We start from the raw sequence: 18,612 nt of genomic DNA, 5'->3' as shown, positions 1-18,612 counted from the left end.
AACGTTTATACACTCACATAAAAACCAATGCACTACAACATGGGAATCAGGAGTACAGACCAAAGAAATATTTGCTGTATCAGGATATGCAACATTCAGAGATCATGATCATTTTTTGGGAGAGGTGGGTGAATCCATCCCCAAGTATGAAAGATGAAAGACTCACACAAATGATAGAAGCATCCCACCCAGAGGAAACACACCAACAAGGGTAGAGAGCACAGAGGCTTTCCAGCCAGTGGCAAACCAACAATTGTTTTATGTCAGGGATGTAGTCCTCTTAACAATCAGCAGGAAGGTAAAACCGAAAAAATTCAGATAGTTTTACTAATTTATCATCCTTTGAAAAAGAGCTCAAGCACTTTTAATTTACTTAGTACTAACAAACTGAGGAAAAGTTCTAAGTGGTTGTTTTCATACATCTTTGTCCAACAGATATTGGGCATGGCATGGGCAGGTACCAAGCTGATGACCTTCTTAACCTTCCAGATTTTGAACCCACAGAAACACTTTTTTTTTTTTTTTAAAGATTTTATTTATTTGAGAGAGAGAATGAGAGACAGAGAGCACGAGAGGCAAGAGGGTCAGAGGGAGAAGTAGACCCCCCGCTGAGCAGGGAGCCCGATGCGGGACTCGATCCTGGGACTCCAGGATCATGACCTGAGCCGAAGGCAGTCGCCTAACCAGCTGAGCCACCCAGGCGCCCACAGAAACACTTTTGAGCTTGCCAGTAACTGGATGCGTATACACAGAAAGTGCAGATGGTATTACACGTTACCATCTCTATTATCAATGAGGTAGGTACTGCCATTATTTCTACGCTACAGGTGGTAAAATGGAGGCTCAGAGAGGGGAGGCCAACTTTGTCAAAGAACATGCAGTGGTGCTAGGATTTGAAGCTAGGTCTGTGTGGCTTTGGAGACTGTTCTCTTAACCACTATGTTGTATGTTGTCTTAACATTTTTTCAAGCACAAAAGGTGAGAGGACTGCTTTCAGTTGCTGCCAAGGTCCTGGCAAGAACCCATTCAAATTCAGTGCAACTTCTAAGTGACCAAACTGTGTTTCTTGAACAGCAGTAGAACTTGAAGCCAGGGTATCCTGGACATGCTCCATGCTTAAGTGTACAGCTCTGTCAGAAATTTCAGTCACTCTTTCAAAACGTAATGAATACTGACTAACCATGGATTAAGAGGGACACAAACCCCCTGTGGAGGAAGGTACAGTAATAAATGAGAAATGGTCTCTGCCCTCAGGGAGCTTTAGGTAGGTCAGCTATTAAGAGATGAGTGCACTAAAGGCAGCATGTAATCACAGGCCCTTCCGGGACTGGGAAGCTCAGGGGAAGAAGAAATGGAGCCACGCGGGGTCATGGCAGTCAGAACCAGAGCAGCTATCAGAGAGAGTGGCCAGGGACAGTCCCAGTTTATCTTGGTTATCCTGGCTTAATTATTTATAGCATCTCTTTTCACCCTCAGGAATATAGTCGGGATGATATGATCACTCTAGTTAGTGAGCAAGTTTTTGTTGTCCTGAGTTCACTTAATTTCTGAGACAATTTAACCTTAGTTGTGAGCTTGAAAATACTGGCTATAGTTCAGCTCTACTTGCATCTGTCCAAATACAAAGTAAAATGCTAGACTTCTCTGTAGATGAAAACCTGTTTGAATGTCTGACACTATATAAACGGTAACCATACTTCAAAATAGAATTTTCTTTTACTGAAGAGACACATTCCCATTAAGTGGTTCTGAAATATGCATTCTTTAATTCTTCCACAAACAACAATATACATGCATATCTGTTGTTATGGAGATTTCAAGGGAAGGCAATACTTCTAAAGATTTCTTTCAGGTAAGAGTTACATAGAAAATTAGTTCTGCAGCCTACGTCCTCTATTGCTCTGTGGCTTCTATTTTTCTCCAACCCATAATGAGAAAGAAACTGCAGAACGTACGATGAAGTGGCATCCAATGATGGGGTTCTGTACCTTAAGTAAGAACCCAACTAATATAACAGGGAGTCACTACTGCCAAGTCTTCTTGGATGAAGAGTCCTTCATAGGACATGCGAATTATACAGCTATAAAACATTTCTCAAGTATGCCTATGAAGTGCTGCTTATAAATGTCCAGTTATAAGACAAGATATGAAACAGCTTTCTCAAGTTGGGAAATAAATGAAAAGAGGCCTTATTACCAGTAAAAATATTTTAAACAGGTTTTCCCAAGGAAGACAATGTCAAGCTCTTTGGTTTGTTTTTGATGACTATTTAATGATGGGGAAATGTTCATGATATAATGGTACAAGAAAAAAAATAAAATCAAAAGTTGGTTATACAATATGATACCAATTTTGTAAAAACTGATGCCAAAATATTAAAATCTTGACATTTACTGAATCAGTAGTAAAAAAAAAAAAATTTTTTTTTTTTTAATTCTACCTTTCATTCTTCAAAACAGATCAGGACAAACTTAAGTCTGTTTCCGTCACTGAAATAAACAACATAGGTTTCTACACTCCTCAGTAAATATGCATTTGGTCTGTGACACAAGCATCTCTGAACCATCTGTAGATAAAGATCTTGTAAACAGCTCATAATGTCTGTAAAAGGATGTTGATTTATGACCATGAGAACTCTATGTATATTTAGATAGTTTTACAAGAATGGAGGACATCTAGAAAATCTAAAAAAGCCTACGAAATTTCCCTGATTTTAAGTGGTAACTGGGAAAAAGACATAGAATGCCAATGACAAATCAGCTTTTATTTTTAAGCAAGCATGCAAAAAATAGGAATATTTATAGTTGGCATAACTACAGGTATCCCTGGCTTTTCGAAAGTTCATGTTATACCACTTTGCTTTTATGAAAGAAGGTGGTAAGCGAAAAGAGCCTTCACCATTTGTTTTGCAGCGAGCCGTTACAGGGGCAGCATGCACCTCTTGAGCAGTGACAACGGCCCCGTCAGGCTCCTTCCCTGGAAACTACACTCAGCAGCTCAGCATCCAGCCGCCAGAGCTGTGAACAGTGTCTGGGAGCACCTGCACTTTATCTCGATTTATTTTGTGCATCCCTTAGCAAGATGTGACCTAAAGGTATCGGAAGAGCCTAAGAGAAGTTATTTTTTGGATCTAGAAACACTAAAACATTCTTCCATATAAATTAATAGGAATTACTTCTTTGCTTTATGCCATCTCGGCTTACAAAAGGTTTCACAGGAATCCTCTACTTTCAGACAGCAGGGGAAACCTGTATCTGCCATGTTTCACATTCTGTTTTTCCCTTTCCCAGGCCAAATCAAACTACTGAAACAATTACTACAGATTAGAAGAACATCCCTATCAATTCCAATACTTCTGATTTTTAAGTATTAATGAAACTGTAAAACTAGCAAAAATGTTTAAGTTTTGCTAGAATACATACTCTACAATTTTAACTTACATTGCAAAATGTTATTTTACCTACTTTTTATAAGTGAACACTCCAAGGATATCATAAAAAGTACCTCTTCCCTGCTCTGGGGTACCCAAACCTCCACATGCTACAGTAACATTAACAGTTTCTCATGTATCCTTCTAGACATTTTCTACTTCATTTTATATTTATATCCATGCACAGGTATTTTTCTTGGATTACACTGTTCAGCAACTTGTATTTTTCTTTAAACCTGTGTACTTTGAAATTCAGTTACCTTATTCTCTTTAACGGCACCTGTGGTATTTCACCATAAATTATATTATTAGTAACCCTGACTCATTTTGACTAGATTGGTCTAAAACACTGTCCTTTTTAAAGATGGGAGAAAAAGGGTCATACCTTGCATTTCTGCTCCAGATACTAATTAGTTTCAGCAGAGGAGTAGGAGAATACTGACTCTCAGATCCAAGCCTTCTGATCTAGGACACAAAATAAAAACAGAATACAAAATAAAAACACATACAGAATTGTGTGTGTGTATGGGGGGGACAACTAAAAAGCAGAACAAATATAGAAACCACACCAGAGGATAAAGGGCCAAGGGACAGAGATTAACATTTAAAGGACAGACTGAAGAAAAAATAAAGGAATCCTAAATAATATCTACACGGGAAAAATGGCAAAGATGGAGAAAGGAAGTGCTAGACACTTAAAAGGAATGAGGTACTTTAGGTTTCAACTGGTTAAGAAACGACAGAGCTCAAGCAGCTAGAATTCCTAAAATCAAGTCTCCTCTATAGTCTTTTTAGCTATAGTTATACCAGGTGTCATTACAAAATGGTTACAAACAAGGAAATATGTAACGAGAATATCTGTGTATTTTCTCTTATGCTTGTCAAAATCCAGAGACACATCACTGAGGTGCTACAACAATTAGATTCCATTTGCTTAAGAGACACAATCATATTCAAAATAACCTTAAGTATAAATGTCACGGTATTACAGAAACCAGCTCTTGAGCTTTAGGTGACAGTGGAGGCAAAGAAAAGTGTTCTTAAACTTCCAGAACCAAAGGAAGACTCGATGTAAAAGACCAGGACATGCATTCATAGACTGTGCTGGTTAAAGTAATAACAAAGGAAGTAGCATATGGTATCCAAGCAGAATGTAGTAATGAAGTTTACCTGGGGCCAAACTGCACCATGAAATACAGCATCAATTTCTTCAGTTCTGAATTGGTAAGACTCCCAATCCAGAAAGATGTCAGTTACCATTTTGATTCCAAGACGTCTTAAATTTTTCAGTGGGTTAATAAACCTGAGGTGTATCTATAAAACAAAGATCTTCTGTTAAAAAAAAAAATGTATTTCATTCTTATCCTTGATTCCTCAAGGAGGCACTATTCCTCAGATGGCTAAGAATCAAACTGGAAATCCTGTTATTAAGTCTGTTGACTGTGGCTCTGATTCACATGGAAATTCAACTCATCATATCATACTGCTTTTCGAATCGAACAAGATGGGAAAGCAGAAGACTTAAAAAATCAAATGGTGAGATGTGCTCCATTATCACTGCCCAGTAAATTCATTTTGAAGTGTCCTTATGGGGGGGGGGAATCACAAGTGGAACAGCTGTTTTGTGTCCTACATTGTTGTATTTCTTTATCCAAGTAATTGTCTCAAATAAAATCCTAATTTCTTCCTATGAACAGAACATTCTAAATAAAACAAACTTTTTTTTTCCTTTGCCATCACAATGCCTTACATTAGGAGGAAAAAATCAAACATTTATTTCAAATGAAAGTTACTTTCTCTTTTGTTTTCATAACTTGTACTATTATTTTTTACTTTTCCTAAAACCAGGAGTTTTCAATTACTCTTATTAAAATTAGTCTAGGACCCTAGTTAAAGAATTTATGGTGTCTCTATACAGTAGAATACCTCACACAGTATAAGAGAATGAGGCGACTGAATCAAGGCATGAGAACATCTCAAAATATATAGCTCAAAGAAAAATGCAATTTGGAAAAAAATAAAAATTTGTCTGTTTAGAGGCATAAAGGCTGGAGTGGGTGGATGTCTGAATTAACAGCAAACTTCTTTCATAACAGACTCTGCTACTTCTACTGGCATCTCCTTCCCTGCGGGTTACAAAATCACAAATATGTGGCCAGTTTCTTCAGGCTCAGAGCAGAATAATTTATTGAGCCGCCACCAATGAGTCCAATGGCATGACAGCCATAGGTCTGACCTCAGCTTAAAATCTCACTGAAGGAAAATGTATTAAATTACATGATAGACTGAAAATGCCAAAGATATCCAATATGGGAGGAATTATAAATTTGAAAAGGGAAAAGCTTCATGGAAGAGGCAGAATTTCTAGTGGATCTTAAAGGAATGTTGTAAAAACCAAACAAATGAGGTAAGGTGCAACCCCTAATTGTTTTTCCATTTGATTAATATACTGTGGTCTCTGGATATGTAAGTGGCAACTTATTTTTACATGTGACCTTAGTGACCTACATCAAAATCCAAAAACCACCCTGAAATTTATGAAGACAACACAATACTCTAATATAATGAACATCAAGTTTTATGGCCACAACATCATAAGAAAATTGTAGACTTTAGTTCCTAGAGGAATAGTCCATTTGACTGAATTTCATGTATATTTAAAAGTCACCCTGTTGTTTAAATGTTCCAAAATAATAAAATCAAACTAAAACAAACCTCATGATATACACTTCAGTCAATGCCTTGTAAATGTATAACTTAGCTCAAATACACAAATGTAGAAGTTTAACTTACTTAAGCAGTATTACTGTGCAGTAATTCACTATAGTACCTCAAGGCATTCTTTGAACTTGTCCAAGAATTTTTTAAAAAACTCCAAACTATCAAAAAGCTTAGCACCTCACTAATGATCTATGAAATTGCATAAATGATCTTTTGAGTTACTGATTATTGACTCAGGAGTAAGGCTACATTACTGAGTAACTTCTAAGTTAACCAAAAAGTCAGAGAACTTTTACAGAGTTTATAAAATCTCTAACCTTTCATGATTTAATATATACAAGTATAGATAAAGTCACTATCACTCACTATAAGGCATAAATGAAAATTCTCACAGAATTCTCCCTATGGCCATGAAGCTCTCATATAACATAAAGAATTTTCCAAGACCTGTTTTCAGCTTCCACTGTTGGCCCTCCATAAGCCTCTTTTTCACAAAGTAATCAGAGTGAAATTTTAAAAACATCAAACAGACCTTATCACTCACTCCCTGGCTTCAAACTTCTCCAGTTTTCCCAGTACACTTCCAAGTGCATCCATCTCAGAGCCCATGAGGCCCTACCTACCTCTCGACCTTATGATTCTTCTCCCTCCTTGTGCTCTAGCCATCTTGCCCTTCTGTCTGTTCTTAGACAGACATATGTCAAAATTGTTCTACCTCAGGGACTTTGCACTACTAGCCATTTTCTCTGCCTGAAATGTTCTTCCCACAGCTGGGTAGATAGAGGAGTTCAAATATTACCTCCTTAGGACACTGGCCATCCTAACAGTGTGGTCACTTCCTATCACATCCCCTCAATTTATTTTAAACTCTTCATGGCTTCATGTCTCTCCTCAACATGCTCATGCTTTCCTCTACTTTTGTGAATATATGGAGTGTATTCCTAATAGCTGTTTTAAGTTTTTGGCTAATTCTATCATCTGTGCCACTGCTGCATCTGCTTCTATTGATTGGTTTTTTTCCTTATTATGAGTAAAATTTTCATCCTTCTTGGCATGCCTGGTAAAACTTGACTGGATATCAGACACTGAATTTTGTTTTCATTTAAATCATTTGAAAGCTTTTGAGTCTTGTTCTCAGATGTAATTAATTTACTTGGGAAAAGCATGAGCTTTGTAAGCTTTCTTAGCTGTTGCTAGGGCAGCCTTTATTCCAGAGCTAATCTGGTTCCACTACTACTGAGGCACTCCCCTGCCTAGGACTCTTCCTGGTGCCTTGGCTATTATGAAGTTTCTGCTCTGGCTTTTGGGAACATGAGCTGTTCCTAGCCTTGTGCTAGTCAAGAGGACTGTTCTCTGCCTGTTCCTTTCTCATGGTTCTTCCACGTCTGTTCAAGATGGATCAACAGGGACTTGATTTGGCCTTCCTTCTCAAGCAACTAAAAAACTGAAGAGAATCTGTGAGACAATGATTTTCAGATACTAGACAGTGGGCAGCAAAGGGCAGTAAGCCCTGAGAGGGTAAACAGATGAGGTGAGTCTTATACGTTCCCCAGATTCCTGCTTGGAGTTTCAGGGATTAGTGGGAGAAGGAAGAGTCCAGGCACAGGCCAGTCATCCTCCCAGGATGAGGAGACAGAGTAGCGTGGCTTGGGGAGAACGAACAGGCAGAGTACTGGAGGGGAGAAAGCTACACAGACATCTGCAGAGGTTCTCATTTACTTCCCTCTCAGGTCTCACCACCAACTGACATTATTCTAATTATTTGTGTATTTATTTTTTTTATTTTTATTTTTATTTTTTTTTTAAAGATTTTATTTATTTATTTGAGAGAGAGAGAATGAGAAAGAGCACATGAGACGGGGGAGGGTCAGAGGGAGAAGCAGACTCCCTGCCGAGCAGGGAGCCCGATGCGGGACTCGATCCCGGGACTCCAGGATCATGACCTGAGCCGAAGGCAGTCGCTCAACCAACTGAGCCACCCAGGCGCCCCTAATTATTTGTGTATTTATTTATTTATTCTTTTTCTCCCATGATACTGAGTCCTTACCTGTCTCATTCCCTACCTAGAATGATATCTGGTAGATGGTAGATGTGAAATAAGTATTTACTGAATCAATAAATGGACAGCAATTTTTGTTTGCCTTGTTCACTGCTCCATCTCTGGTGCTTACAACAGTGCCTGTCACATAGCACGGGCTCAATTAATATTTGTTGAAGGAATGAATGAAAGAATAAAGAAAATGGTGTCTAACAAAATAGAAGGTGTGTTCTAAATCCCTGGAGCTTGGTCATCAGAGAATATTATGTCATCACTAAAGCAGACTTATATCCATGTGTAGCCCAAAAAACAGCATAAAATTCTGGCTGTCAATTTTTAGTTATCATGACCATATCTGAGAGGCAGTTTACCAGGCATATCCACAAATCAAAGGAAACAGATTTTAGCCCAATTAAAACTGTGCCCATTTATCATTTACTGAGAATCAACAGCAGAAATCTGAGTCTAGATCTTCACTTCAAGTCCCACTAAGAAGCCTTTAGTCCATAAAGACATTAAGTTTCCCTAAGCTTTCCAAAGAGTGCACTCATGCCCACATACTTGTTTCAACAGAACATAAATATATAGTCTTTAATACAATTCAGAAAATATTTACTGAGCACCATCTTGTAAAGCCTCTGGCAGTTAGCTCAATGCTGGGTCTTGCTACTTATCCTTATTCAAAACATTGCACTCATAGTAGGCAAGAATTTACTTGTAAAAGACCTCTGGGCAACTCTTATCTCAAAATAACAAGGATGATGCTAACCGTATTCTGTTCATTCTCCAACCATTCTTGATAGAGTTGGAAGATGTCCTATACCTCGAGGCTCTTGAAATCAGCTCAACTAACCCTGATTCTAGTTTGAGATGTATATAGAACTAACTCACACCCTATTATTTAAAACCTCTTTAAAATATACAAGTGACATACAGCTGACCCTTGAACAACACAGGGGTCAGGGGCATTGATCCCCTGCACAGTCAAAAATCCCTGTATAACTTTTGACTTCCCAAAATCTTAACTACTAATAGCTTACTGTTGACTGGAAGCCTTACCGATACCATAAACAGTCAAATAACACGTAGTTTGTATGTTTTATGTATTATATAATGTACTCTTACTTTATAATAAGGTCAGCTAGAGAAAAGGTTATTAAGAAAATCATTAGGAAGAGAAAGTACTTTATGGTGCTACACTGTATTTATCGGGAAAAAAATCCCATTTGTAAGTGGACCCACACAGTTTAAACCCATGTTATTCAAGGATCACCTGTAATTTGCATCCTCCAACTACACATAAATATTGAAGACAGTGAAGACTGTTAGATATTCAGGTCCCAACCAATTTTCCAAGTAAAATGCTTTAGCCCAAGAAGAAAGCAACTACAGTGAATGTCTCTCACCTTTTCTCGCTGGTCAAGGATGTGTGATGCAGTCGCTGTCATGCACAGCAATATCTGCAAAATCTTTGGTAAGTATGCACTGATCAGATGACTGATGTTCTTCAATACTATTTCAAGGCTATTTAAGATACCATGCTGACGACCTAAAGGAAGAACTTTAGACAGATCCAAATCTTCTACTGCTTGAATGACTGCAGAATGACATTCTCCTAGTGAAACAGAGATATCATGTAAAAGGAAATATTACTCTCTAATTACAGCTTCCTTTTGTCAATTCCCTCAATTATAGAATATTTTCTACTGTTCCAATGATTTACAGATGATAATGTACTTTCCTAATGTATTTTCTCCTGATTCTCTTACCAAATATTCAATGAACTAGGCATGACAGGTTTTAGTATTATGACACTATAGATGAGGAAACTGAGAATAAAGGAGAAACTTGTGCCAGAATTAAGTCTCTAAGCCCCATTCTCATCCTACTTAGACTACTCCCCAAAACCTGAAATAGTAATAGTCTTTTGTTCCACCTAACAACTTCCCATACATTTTTCTCACTCTCAGCTTTCACTGTCTATGTTGACTTGAGCAGTTTCATAGAAGTGTCCTGCCTGCTACATTAGAAGCTTCTTGAATGCTGAGGATCAAATGTTTTCTCTTGCCACCCCTGGTGAATAAATAAAAGAACAGTCTTTTATAAACAGGCACCAAATTGATTTCATAATTTACTTAAAAGACTTGAATTGTTATTGCATGAGCTTTACTTCAAACCAACTGGTATGAAATCATGAACTTGCTAATTCATACACCTAAATGGTCTATCCAAAAAGAGTATCATTTATAGCTATCCTCTTACAATGGAAGCTGTTTCACTAAACAAAAGCCTTTGTCTTCCTTCATCAGAGCCAACTTCCTTTGCAGGGCAATATTACACTGAATGAAAACATTTTAACAGATGAATCCATTATCATAGACACAATACAAAATTTCATACAACACATTACCATGCAAATAAATACCTGTGTTGCCTAAAGCAAAGCGATTATGGGGTGAGAGCAGAGATTCTACCGTCAGAAAGATCTACTATTTTCTAGCTGAGTGGTCATAAGTAAAACAGTAAACTCTCTAGGCCTCAGTTTCCTCATTGGTAAAATGGGAATAGTCAAGTAATGATACCTCAGGTGGTTGTTTTAAGGATCAACTGAGCTGTATGTAAAAGGGCCCATCATAACATCTGGCATGGAGTAAATGTTAGCTATTATTATTATTATTAATTACTAACATTACATACCAGAGAACAGACCATAGAGCACTTCAGCTCACTGGATATACCTATTATATCCACTTAGTTTAGATGGTGACGTTGAGAGCATAAATATTTACTTTTCTATTTTCAAAAGTATCCAGGGCACAGGAGGTATTCAACAAGTCTTTACTCAATAGATGAATGACTCAGTGAATGAATAAATACTAAGACAATTAAAATTAATTTCTCAGCATGCCCTAAGTTTCTAAGGAGAAACCTATTCATTGTATCTGGGTAAGTACCATTTTTCAAATGGCCTAAATGCACAACAACAGCAAAAATACACTTTTCTTTTCTTTCTTATTTTATTTTATTTTATTTTTTTAAAGATTTTATTTATTTATTTGAGAGAGTGAGAGAGAGAAAGAGCACAAGAGGGGGGAGCGGGAGAGGGAGAAGCAGACTCCCTGCTGAGCAGGGAGCCCGATGTGGGACTCGATCCCGGGACTCCAGGATCATGACCTGAGCCGAAGGCAGTCGCTTAACCAACTGAGCCACCCAGGCGCCCTCTTATTTTATTTTTTTTAAGTAATCTCTACACTTAATGTGGGCCTCAAACTTACAACCTCAAGCTCAAGAGTCATATGCTCCACCAACTGAACCACCCAGGCACCCCCAAAAATACACATTTTCTAATCAGGGGCTTACTGACCCATGGATGATGATAATCGCCAGGATCAACTGTGAGCTCCACCTAATTCAATCAAACTTTAAAGGCCACCAATGAGATTGGAAGGAACAATCCCATTAGAAAGATGTCCAAGAGCATGGGAAACCTAGCCTGAGACATCTGAAGTCTACAGCAGACAATACACATTCAGAGTAGCAGGAAGTTGAGAGCTACCGTTCTTGAAGTGCTTCACAGGTTCAAACAGCAGGTCTAAGAATATCTGGATCTCCTCCGGTTGGGTCCCAGCGAGGAACCTCAGGACAATGGACATGCGGGTGCCTGAAGCGGCTTTCCCCTGAGTTTTACTGCCAGTCTTATTCTTCATTCGGCCATACAAAATTCTAATAAGTCAAAAGAATATTATTTTGTTTGCACATTAATCCTAAAACATAATACTAGTCATTTTGTTTTCCTAAGAGGCTAGAATAGCAATTCAACAGACTTAAAAGGTTATATTATAAAACAAGGAAGGATGAAAATAGAAATTAGATATTTAACATAGAAAATTTAGAACAAAACAAAAAACAACAACAACAACAAAACAAAACAAAAAAAAAACAAGGCTGAGGGAAGCAGGAACAAAGAAATAATAACGATAAAAGCAGAAAGGTGGCTCTTTGTAGGAGGAAGAAAACAGTAAAATACGCAAGCCAAATAAAATTGAAAATGAGAATACATAGATTAAAAGCAAGTAAGTGAATACAACTCTAAGTAAAATAAGGAAACTGGAAAGACTTCAATTAAATGGGTAATTCTCTGGAAAAGGAAACAGAACAAAACAAATAAGCAAAAGGAAACTTAAGAAGAAAACTTGAATAGAACAGTAATCATGAGTAAACATGGAACCCGGGCGCCTGGGTGGCTCAGTTGGTTAAGCGACTGCCTTCGGCTCAGGTCATGATCCTGGAGTCCCTGGATCGAGTCCCGCATCGGGCTCCCTGCTCGGCAGGGAGCCTGCTTCTCCCTCTGACCCTCCCCCATCTCATGTGCTCTCTCTCTCTCTCATTCTCTCTGTCTCAAATAAATAAATAAAATCTTTAAAAAAAAAAAAAAAAAAAAAAAAAAACATGGAACCCATACAGTTCTTCAGATGAATTTTTTAAATTTCAAGGAAAACTAATTCCCATGCTATAAAGTTTCATAGCTAAGAGAAAGAAGGAACAGTCCTTTCTCATTTATGAAGGTTGAGATGGGTTGAGGAACAAAAATAAAATTATAAAATTATATACCAATCTTGCTTATAAACATAAAACCCATTTCTAAATATAGTATCCAGTGCTGCATTAAAACAATATTAAAGCCAAATAAGGATTTATCCCAGGAATGCAAGAAAGAATCACTAGTAAAGCCTATTGGACTGATATAGATCAACGGCTCATAGGAAAAGTTAATATAATCATTTTAATACATGCTTAACAGGCATTCTAATAAAATTCAATATCCATTGCTGATAAAATACTAAACAATCTAGTGATAGGACTTACTTTCTTAGTATGGCAAATGTTAATTTATAATAAATGTTAGTGCTTTAACATTCGAAATTGAAACACAGTGGTTTTTAAACTTTTCGATATTAGGACCCCTTTATATTCTTAAACATTTTTGAGGTCCCCAAAGAGCTTTTGTGCATGTGAGTTTTATCTATTGATATTTATCTTGGCAGAAATTAAAATGAGTTAATGTAAATAACAGTTTTAATGAAAAATAATTTTATTTTCCAAATCTCTCCCCCACCAAAAAATAGTGAGTCGAGAGGCATGTTTTACTTTCTTTTTTTCACATTTCTTTATTGTCTTGCTTATTAGAAGATAACTGGATTTTCCCATCTGCTTCTGCATTCAATCATTTGCAGTATATTATAGTTGAAGAAAATCCAGCCTTAAACAGATACGGAGCTGGAGAAAGGAAAAAGTATTTTGTAAGCCTTCAGGTAATTCTTTGGAGATCCTTGTGGATATCCCACTTTGATACTACAGCAAACCCCAACAAGTTAAAGGCTAGTTGCAATGCAGAATCTGAAGCCTTATTAATAAGCTTTGTGATCTCTGTTACATTAAAGTCCATCTGTCTGTCTTGCACGTTGAATGGATCTTTAGCCATGAATGATTCTGTAACTTGCATCCATTATTTGGAAAACACGCCACTCCATGAGAGAACTCGGATTCAGCTGGAGTGCTTTATGCGCACTTCCCACTTCATCACATAAAACAATAAAAAGACAAGTACTCGAGGCTTAAGACTTACCAAGAACATTAAACGAAACTAGCTTTTTTTCTTTTTTTAAACTCCAGGTGTGCGACAATGAAGAATGCCCTGTACAGTTCGGAGCCACTGTCCTGGTTAGTGCTAAGGCACCCGCAGTTTTACCCACCGTTGTTTTTTGTGTTGTCAACACAAATCTGGGCACGGTGCTAAAAGGTAATGTCTTAGTAGTAGTATTAAAAAAGTTCTAACCTCGGGGACCCCCCGAAAGCATCTCAGTGACAGCCCCTGCCAAGAAGGAGCAGACCAAATTTTAAAAAGGGCTGCTCTACAAGCATTACTGTTAAATCCACTAGCAAGACAGGGATAATCACAAACACTACCACCACCGTTAATTCTTCTATGCTGTGTAGGTAATACGTAAATTAAAAAACAGAAAAAAAGAGGGTTTTTTTAACCATAAAAGAACGCAAAATTAATTTGACTAACATTTTCTACAGGCCATGAAGTTTACCTTCCAGCAGGGGAGAAGAGTGATAAGTAGGAGGCTATGTCGGACGATTGTGAGGAAAAATAAAGCAAGGTAGGAGACTACCAGGTGATGAGAAGAAGGTGTGATTTTACATAAGGTGATCAAGGAAGGCATCCTGACAATATGACATTTGAGAGGAGACTGAGTGAAAAAGAAGAGCTAGTGGTCATGTGTTCAAAGCACAGGGAAGAGCAGGTCCACTGACATGGAAGTGGGCTCTGCGCGGGGCGGTGAATGGGTGGTGGATTGGACAGGCAGTCTGCAGCTAGGTCATACCAGGCCCTTGCAGGAGGAATAAGGACTTTCTACTTTATTCCCAGTAAAATGGAACCTCAAGGGTTTTTTTCCTTTCCTTTTTTTTTTTTTTTAAAGATTTTATTTACTTGAGAGAAAGAGAGAGGGAGAGAGAGCACGGGGGAGGGGCAGAGGGAGAGGGAGAAGCAGGCTCCCCATTGAGCAGGGAGTCCGACTCGGGACTCGATCCCAGGATCCTGGGATGATGACCCGAGCCGAAGGCAGAAGCTTAACCAACTGAGCCACCCAGGTGCTCCCTCAAAGGGTTTTTTTAAGCAGGAGACTAACACTTTGATGACTGTTATTGACTACTACATTTTCAACTAAGAAAATCCAATAAAAACAATTAAAACTAGTAAGAAAGGTTTGTAATGTGGATGGTTAAATAATCAACACCAAGAATCAATAGCTTTTATATCTCATAGTTATATACCCAATGAATTATTTGTACTATTTCTCAATAATAAAACTTAGAGGAATAGAGGATTCAATTTTAACATTATTATTAAAATAACTCCATGGCAAGATCTTTCCTTATGTTAGGGACAAAATTTTTTTTTTTTAGATTTTATTTATTTATTTGACAGAGAGAGACACAGCGAGAGAAGGAACACAAGCAAGGGGAGTGGGAGAGGAAGCAGGCTTCCCGTGGAGCAGGGAGCCCGATGCGGGACTCGATCCCAGGACCTTGGGATCATGACCCGAGCCGAAGGCAGACGCTTAACAACTGAGCCACCCAGGTGCCCCAGGGACAAAATATTTTAAAATAAGTCTCTATAACAATTTGATTTCCCCAAAAGGTTCAATTAAGAAAAAAAATCAAAATAAAATAAAAAATGAAATACTCCATTATAATCACTGAAAGAATCGTAATAGTATATTCATAATTGTTTTTGTGATCAACTTTTAAAAAAATCAATTTTAAACAGTGTAAATACCTCATCAGAATAGGAAACAGATCTGCTCGGTGGGCTGTTTTCACTACTGTATTATCTTCAGAAATGCTAAAATGCACTATCTCTTCCTTAAAGCTTCTGTCTTCAAGCAATCTTTGTAAGTTTTCCCTTTAAAAATGGAATATAGCACAAATCATCACTTAAAAATCAATGGTACTTTAAAAAAGTGCAATATGGTACAGTAATTTGTATAACTGAACTAGGAACTAAGAATATCTACGTTGTGGTTGACATCCATAAAGGAAAATTTTCACAAAATGACAGGTTTTCAAATTTTAAAAGGTAAAAGTGATTATGAGGAATAAAGACTTAGTCAACAATTCAGCTGTTTAAAAGAGATTAATATAAAAGCTTTCTTCAGTTCTCACAGAGAGTGATCATTATGATTCCCTAAGTAACCACCAAGATTTTGACATTACTGAAGCAACAAGAAATGATATAACCTTCTCAACATATACTTATCAATTAGTTGTCTCTTTCCTACCTTATTATCTATGGAGAAGCATTCTTAATACACAAATATACTTTCAATTTTCATTTCTTACCTGAAAATAGCATTATGATTATAGAAGAAAAGGGAAATTTCCAGGCCTTCATAAATTTATTTTAGAAGAGGCTCTCATGTAGAAAGTTAAAAACCAGCCAAAGAAAGCACATTTCTTTAGCTTCAAATAACTTACCTGTAAGGGAGGATATGTGGATGTCTGTATGTCATTATACAATCCAGGGTTATTTTTTGCACCATTTGATCTTGATGTAGCAACAACTAAGAATAATATTTTATAAAATAAGTTAATGAAGTTACATATACACACACCATGGGATAGTAATTTACTTGTGTTAATTTGCTACATTAGATTTCTTACAATCTAAATTTTTAGATGTGGGTTAAAGCTGGTTGCTGACAACAGCCTTACATCTTCCTGGAGGTATAGCACAAATAGAATACGTGCAATGAACAAAGTGGAAACAAAACTCTGACCCCTGAATCCCACATGCCAGACCCTCGGGTCTGTCAGTCTTTTGGTCAAGGCCAAATCCCTTCATAAATTTGGGTTTATACCAGCGGGGCTGGTCCCATGATGAGGGAAAGCTCCCACAACGCTGTGAAAGTAATGGCAATCATAAGATTCCAGGAAAGAAGACCTGGCACAGAGCCTCTCAGATCAGTTAGTTAAGAATTTTGCTTCCTGCAGTTTTGAGCTCTTGCTTTATAAACAAACTGTATCTGAATTACGGGGCAGAATGAGGATAAATTCTGCTGAAATCATAGAAGTTCCACCTAAAAAACATCCAAATGAAAAAAGGAAATTTTGTATCCCCAGATGGCTTAGAATGACATCCAGTGCTTATTCTGCTTCTGACATCAAATTTTTTCTGCCATCTTTTCTGTAACTGAAGATCATATATTGTGACTGAGATAGATTCTTATTCCAACTATCCAGCTTTCACTCAGTGTAATAGATCCTGAAATCCCAGCACTCTGTAAGGCTAACTTACCTAGAAGTAAAAAGTAGTTACCTTTTTTTTTGGCACAACCCCCACTGTTAATACAGCTGATCAATGTTTAGTCACTCAAAATGTCTTTAAAATTAACAATATTAGTACAGTCTAAATCTGTTTCTCAGGACACAGAAAATAATTATTAAATTTTTGAAACACTGTACTTAAAATGTAGACATGGGCCCTATTCATCAACAATTATTAAAAACCTAAAAGTTATTTTGGTGAACAACAGAGAAAACTCACAAAGAACTGCAGTGGCAAGAATTTATTTTACTTACCTGAAGATACAGCTCATATAATTTAGATTCCAGATATAAGGCTCGTGGATTTGAAAACTTAGAGAAAACTTGCAAATGAGCAATTAACTGCCTAAAAAAAACAAAAAACAAAAACCATAGGGTATTACAGAATTAAAGAACAGAGATTTTCTTTTTTTCTTTTTAGAGACAGCGAGCACATGCATGTGGGTGGGTGGGGGGGCACAGGGAGAGGGAGAGAGAGAATCCCAAGGAGGCATGACACCCAGTGTGGAGCCCAATGCAGGGCTCGATCTCACAAGCCTGAGATCATGACCTGAGCTGAAATGAAGAGTTGGACACTCAAGCAACTGAGCCACCCAGTCACCCCCAGAGGTCTTTTCTTTTTTTTGAAGATTTTATTTATTTATTTGAGAGAGAGAGAGCATGAGAGAGAGAGCATGAGAGGGGGAGGAGGGGCAGAGGGGGAGGGAGAAACAGACTCTGCTGAGCAGGGAACCCAATGCAGGGCTCGATCCCAGGACCCTGAGATCATGACCTGAACTGAAGGCAGACACTTAACCGACTGAGCCACCCAGGCATTCCATCCCCAGAGATTTTCTTACGATCACAGTACCCACCAATTTTAGTCTTTCTGACAAGTATGCCAAACACCTTGACTATAGTTTCACTGTTAATTACACAAACAAGTTTTAGTTATTTGCATTTCAGAAATTATTCTCCAGAAATTCTGTATCTCAGGCAGGCCTTCCCCTAAAGTCCAGGCTTCCCCACCCCAGAAAATCATTCAGGATGTGCATAGAATGGTTTAAATTAAACCAGACACAGAAAGAAAGTAATCAGAACAGCGATATATTTGCAAAGCTGAACACAGATAATTTTTGGAATGATTCCTTGTCTGGTTTCTATGCAGTAGACAGAAAGATGGTAAAATACATTCTTCCTCACTTTCATACAACATAAACACTGATGTCAGGAAAGAGAGGTCCATATTTGCATAACCATAGCTCTTGCTTACCAAGAAGGAAGAAGAAAGAACACCCTGTGGTCAGAAGTTAAATATGGAGATGTGACTCCAAGCTAATGACATCATCCACTGCAAGAGGTCAAGAAGAGAGCTTCCACTACAATTACTCGCTTGACTTCTTAATCCATAGGCTCCAGGGAGCTTTAAAAATACTTGGCAAACAAACTGTTTTCTCTCTGTGTATAACTGATAAGATGTATTAGGGCTTTAAAAAAAAACCCTGAATGAATAAGTGGTTACAACTTGGAGAGATTTTATTTGCCTGTT

At 37.6% G+C, this 18,612-nt stretch overlaps 1 protein-coding gene across 3 annotated transcripts in view; it reads right to left on the bottom strand.

Moving 5' to 3' along the window:
* UTP20 (UTP20 small subunit processome component) overlaps nt 1-18,612 on the bottom strand; it is a 100,954-nt gene that overhangs the window by 45,250 nt on the left and 37,092 nt on the right. For all 3 annotated transcript variants that reach the window (XM_036123346.2, XM_036123347.2, XM_078076475.1), the window contains 7 exons: nt 17,340-17,430; nt 16,236-16,321; nt 15,538-15,663; nt 11,746-11,912; nt 9,596-9,804; nt 4,601-4,744; nt 3,816-3,895 (listed from right to left, as the gene is read on the bottom strand). In XM_036123346.2, the coding sequence (XP_035979239.2) occupies nt 3,816-3,895; nt 4,601-4,744; nt 9,596-9,804; nt 11,746-11,912; nt 15,538-15,663; nt 16,236-16,321; nt 17,340-17,430 (903 nt within the window). The remainder of the gene's footprint in view (nt 1-3,815; nt 3,896-4,600; nt 4,745-9,595; nt 9,805-11,745; nt 11,913-15,537; nt 15,664-16,235; nt 16,322-17,339; nt 17,431-18,612) is intronic.

This window comes from Halichoerus grypus, chromosome 6, assembly GCF_964656455.1.
Source record: "Halichoerus grypus chromosome 6, mHalGry1.hap1.1, whole genome shotgun sequence".
Taxonomy (NCBI): domain Eukaryota; kingdom Metazoa; phylum Chordata; class Mammalia; order Carnivora; family Phocidae; genus Halichoerus; species Halichoerus grypus.
The sequence above is the reverse complement of the archived record's forward strand: the minus strand, read 5'-3'. Positions and strand labels throughout refer to the sequence as shown.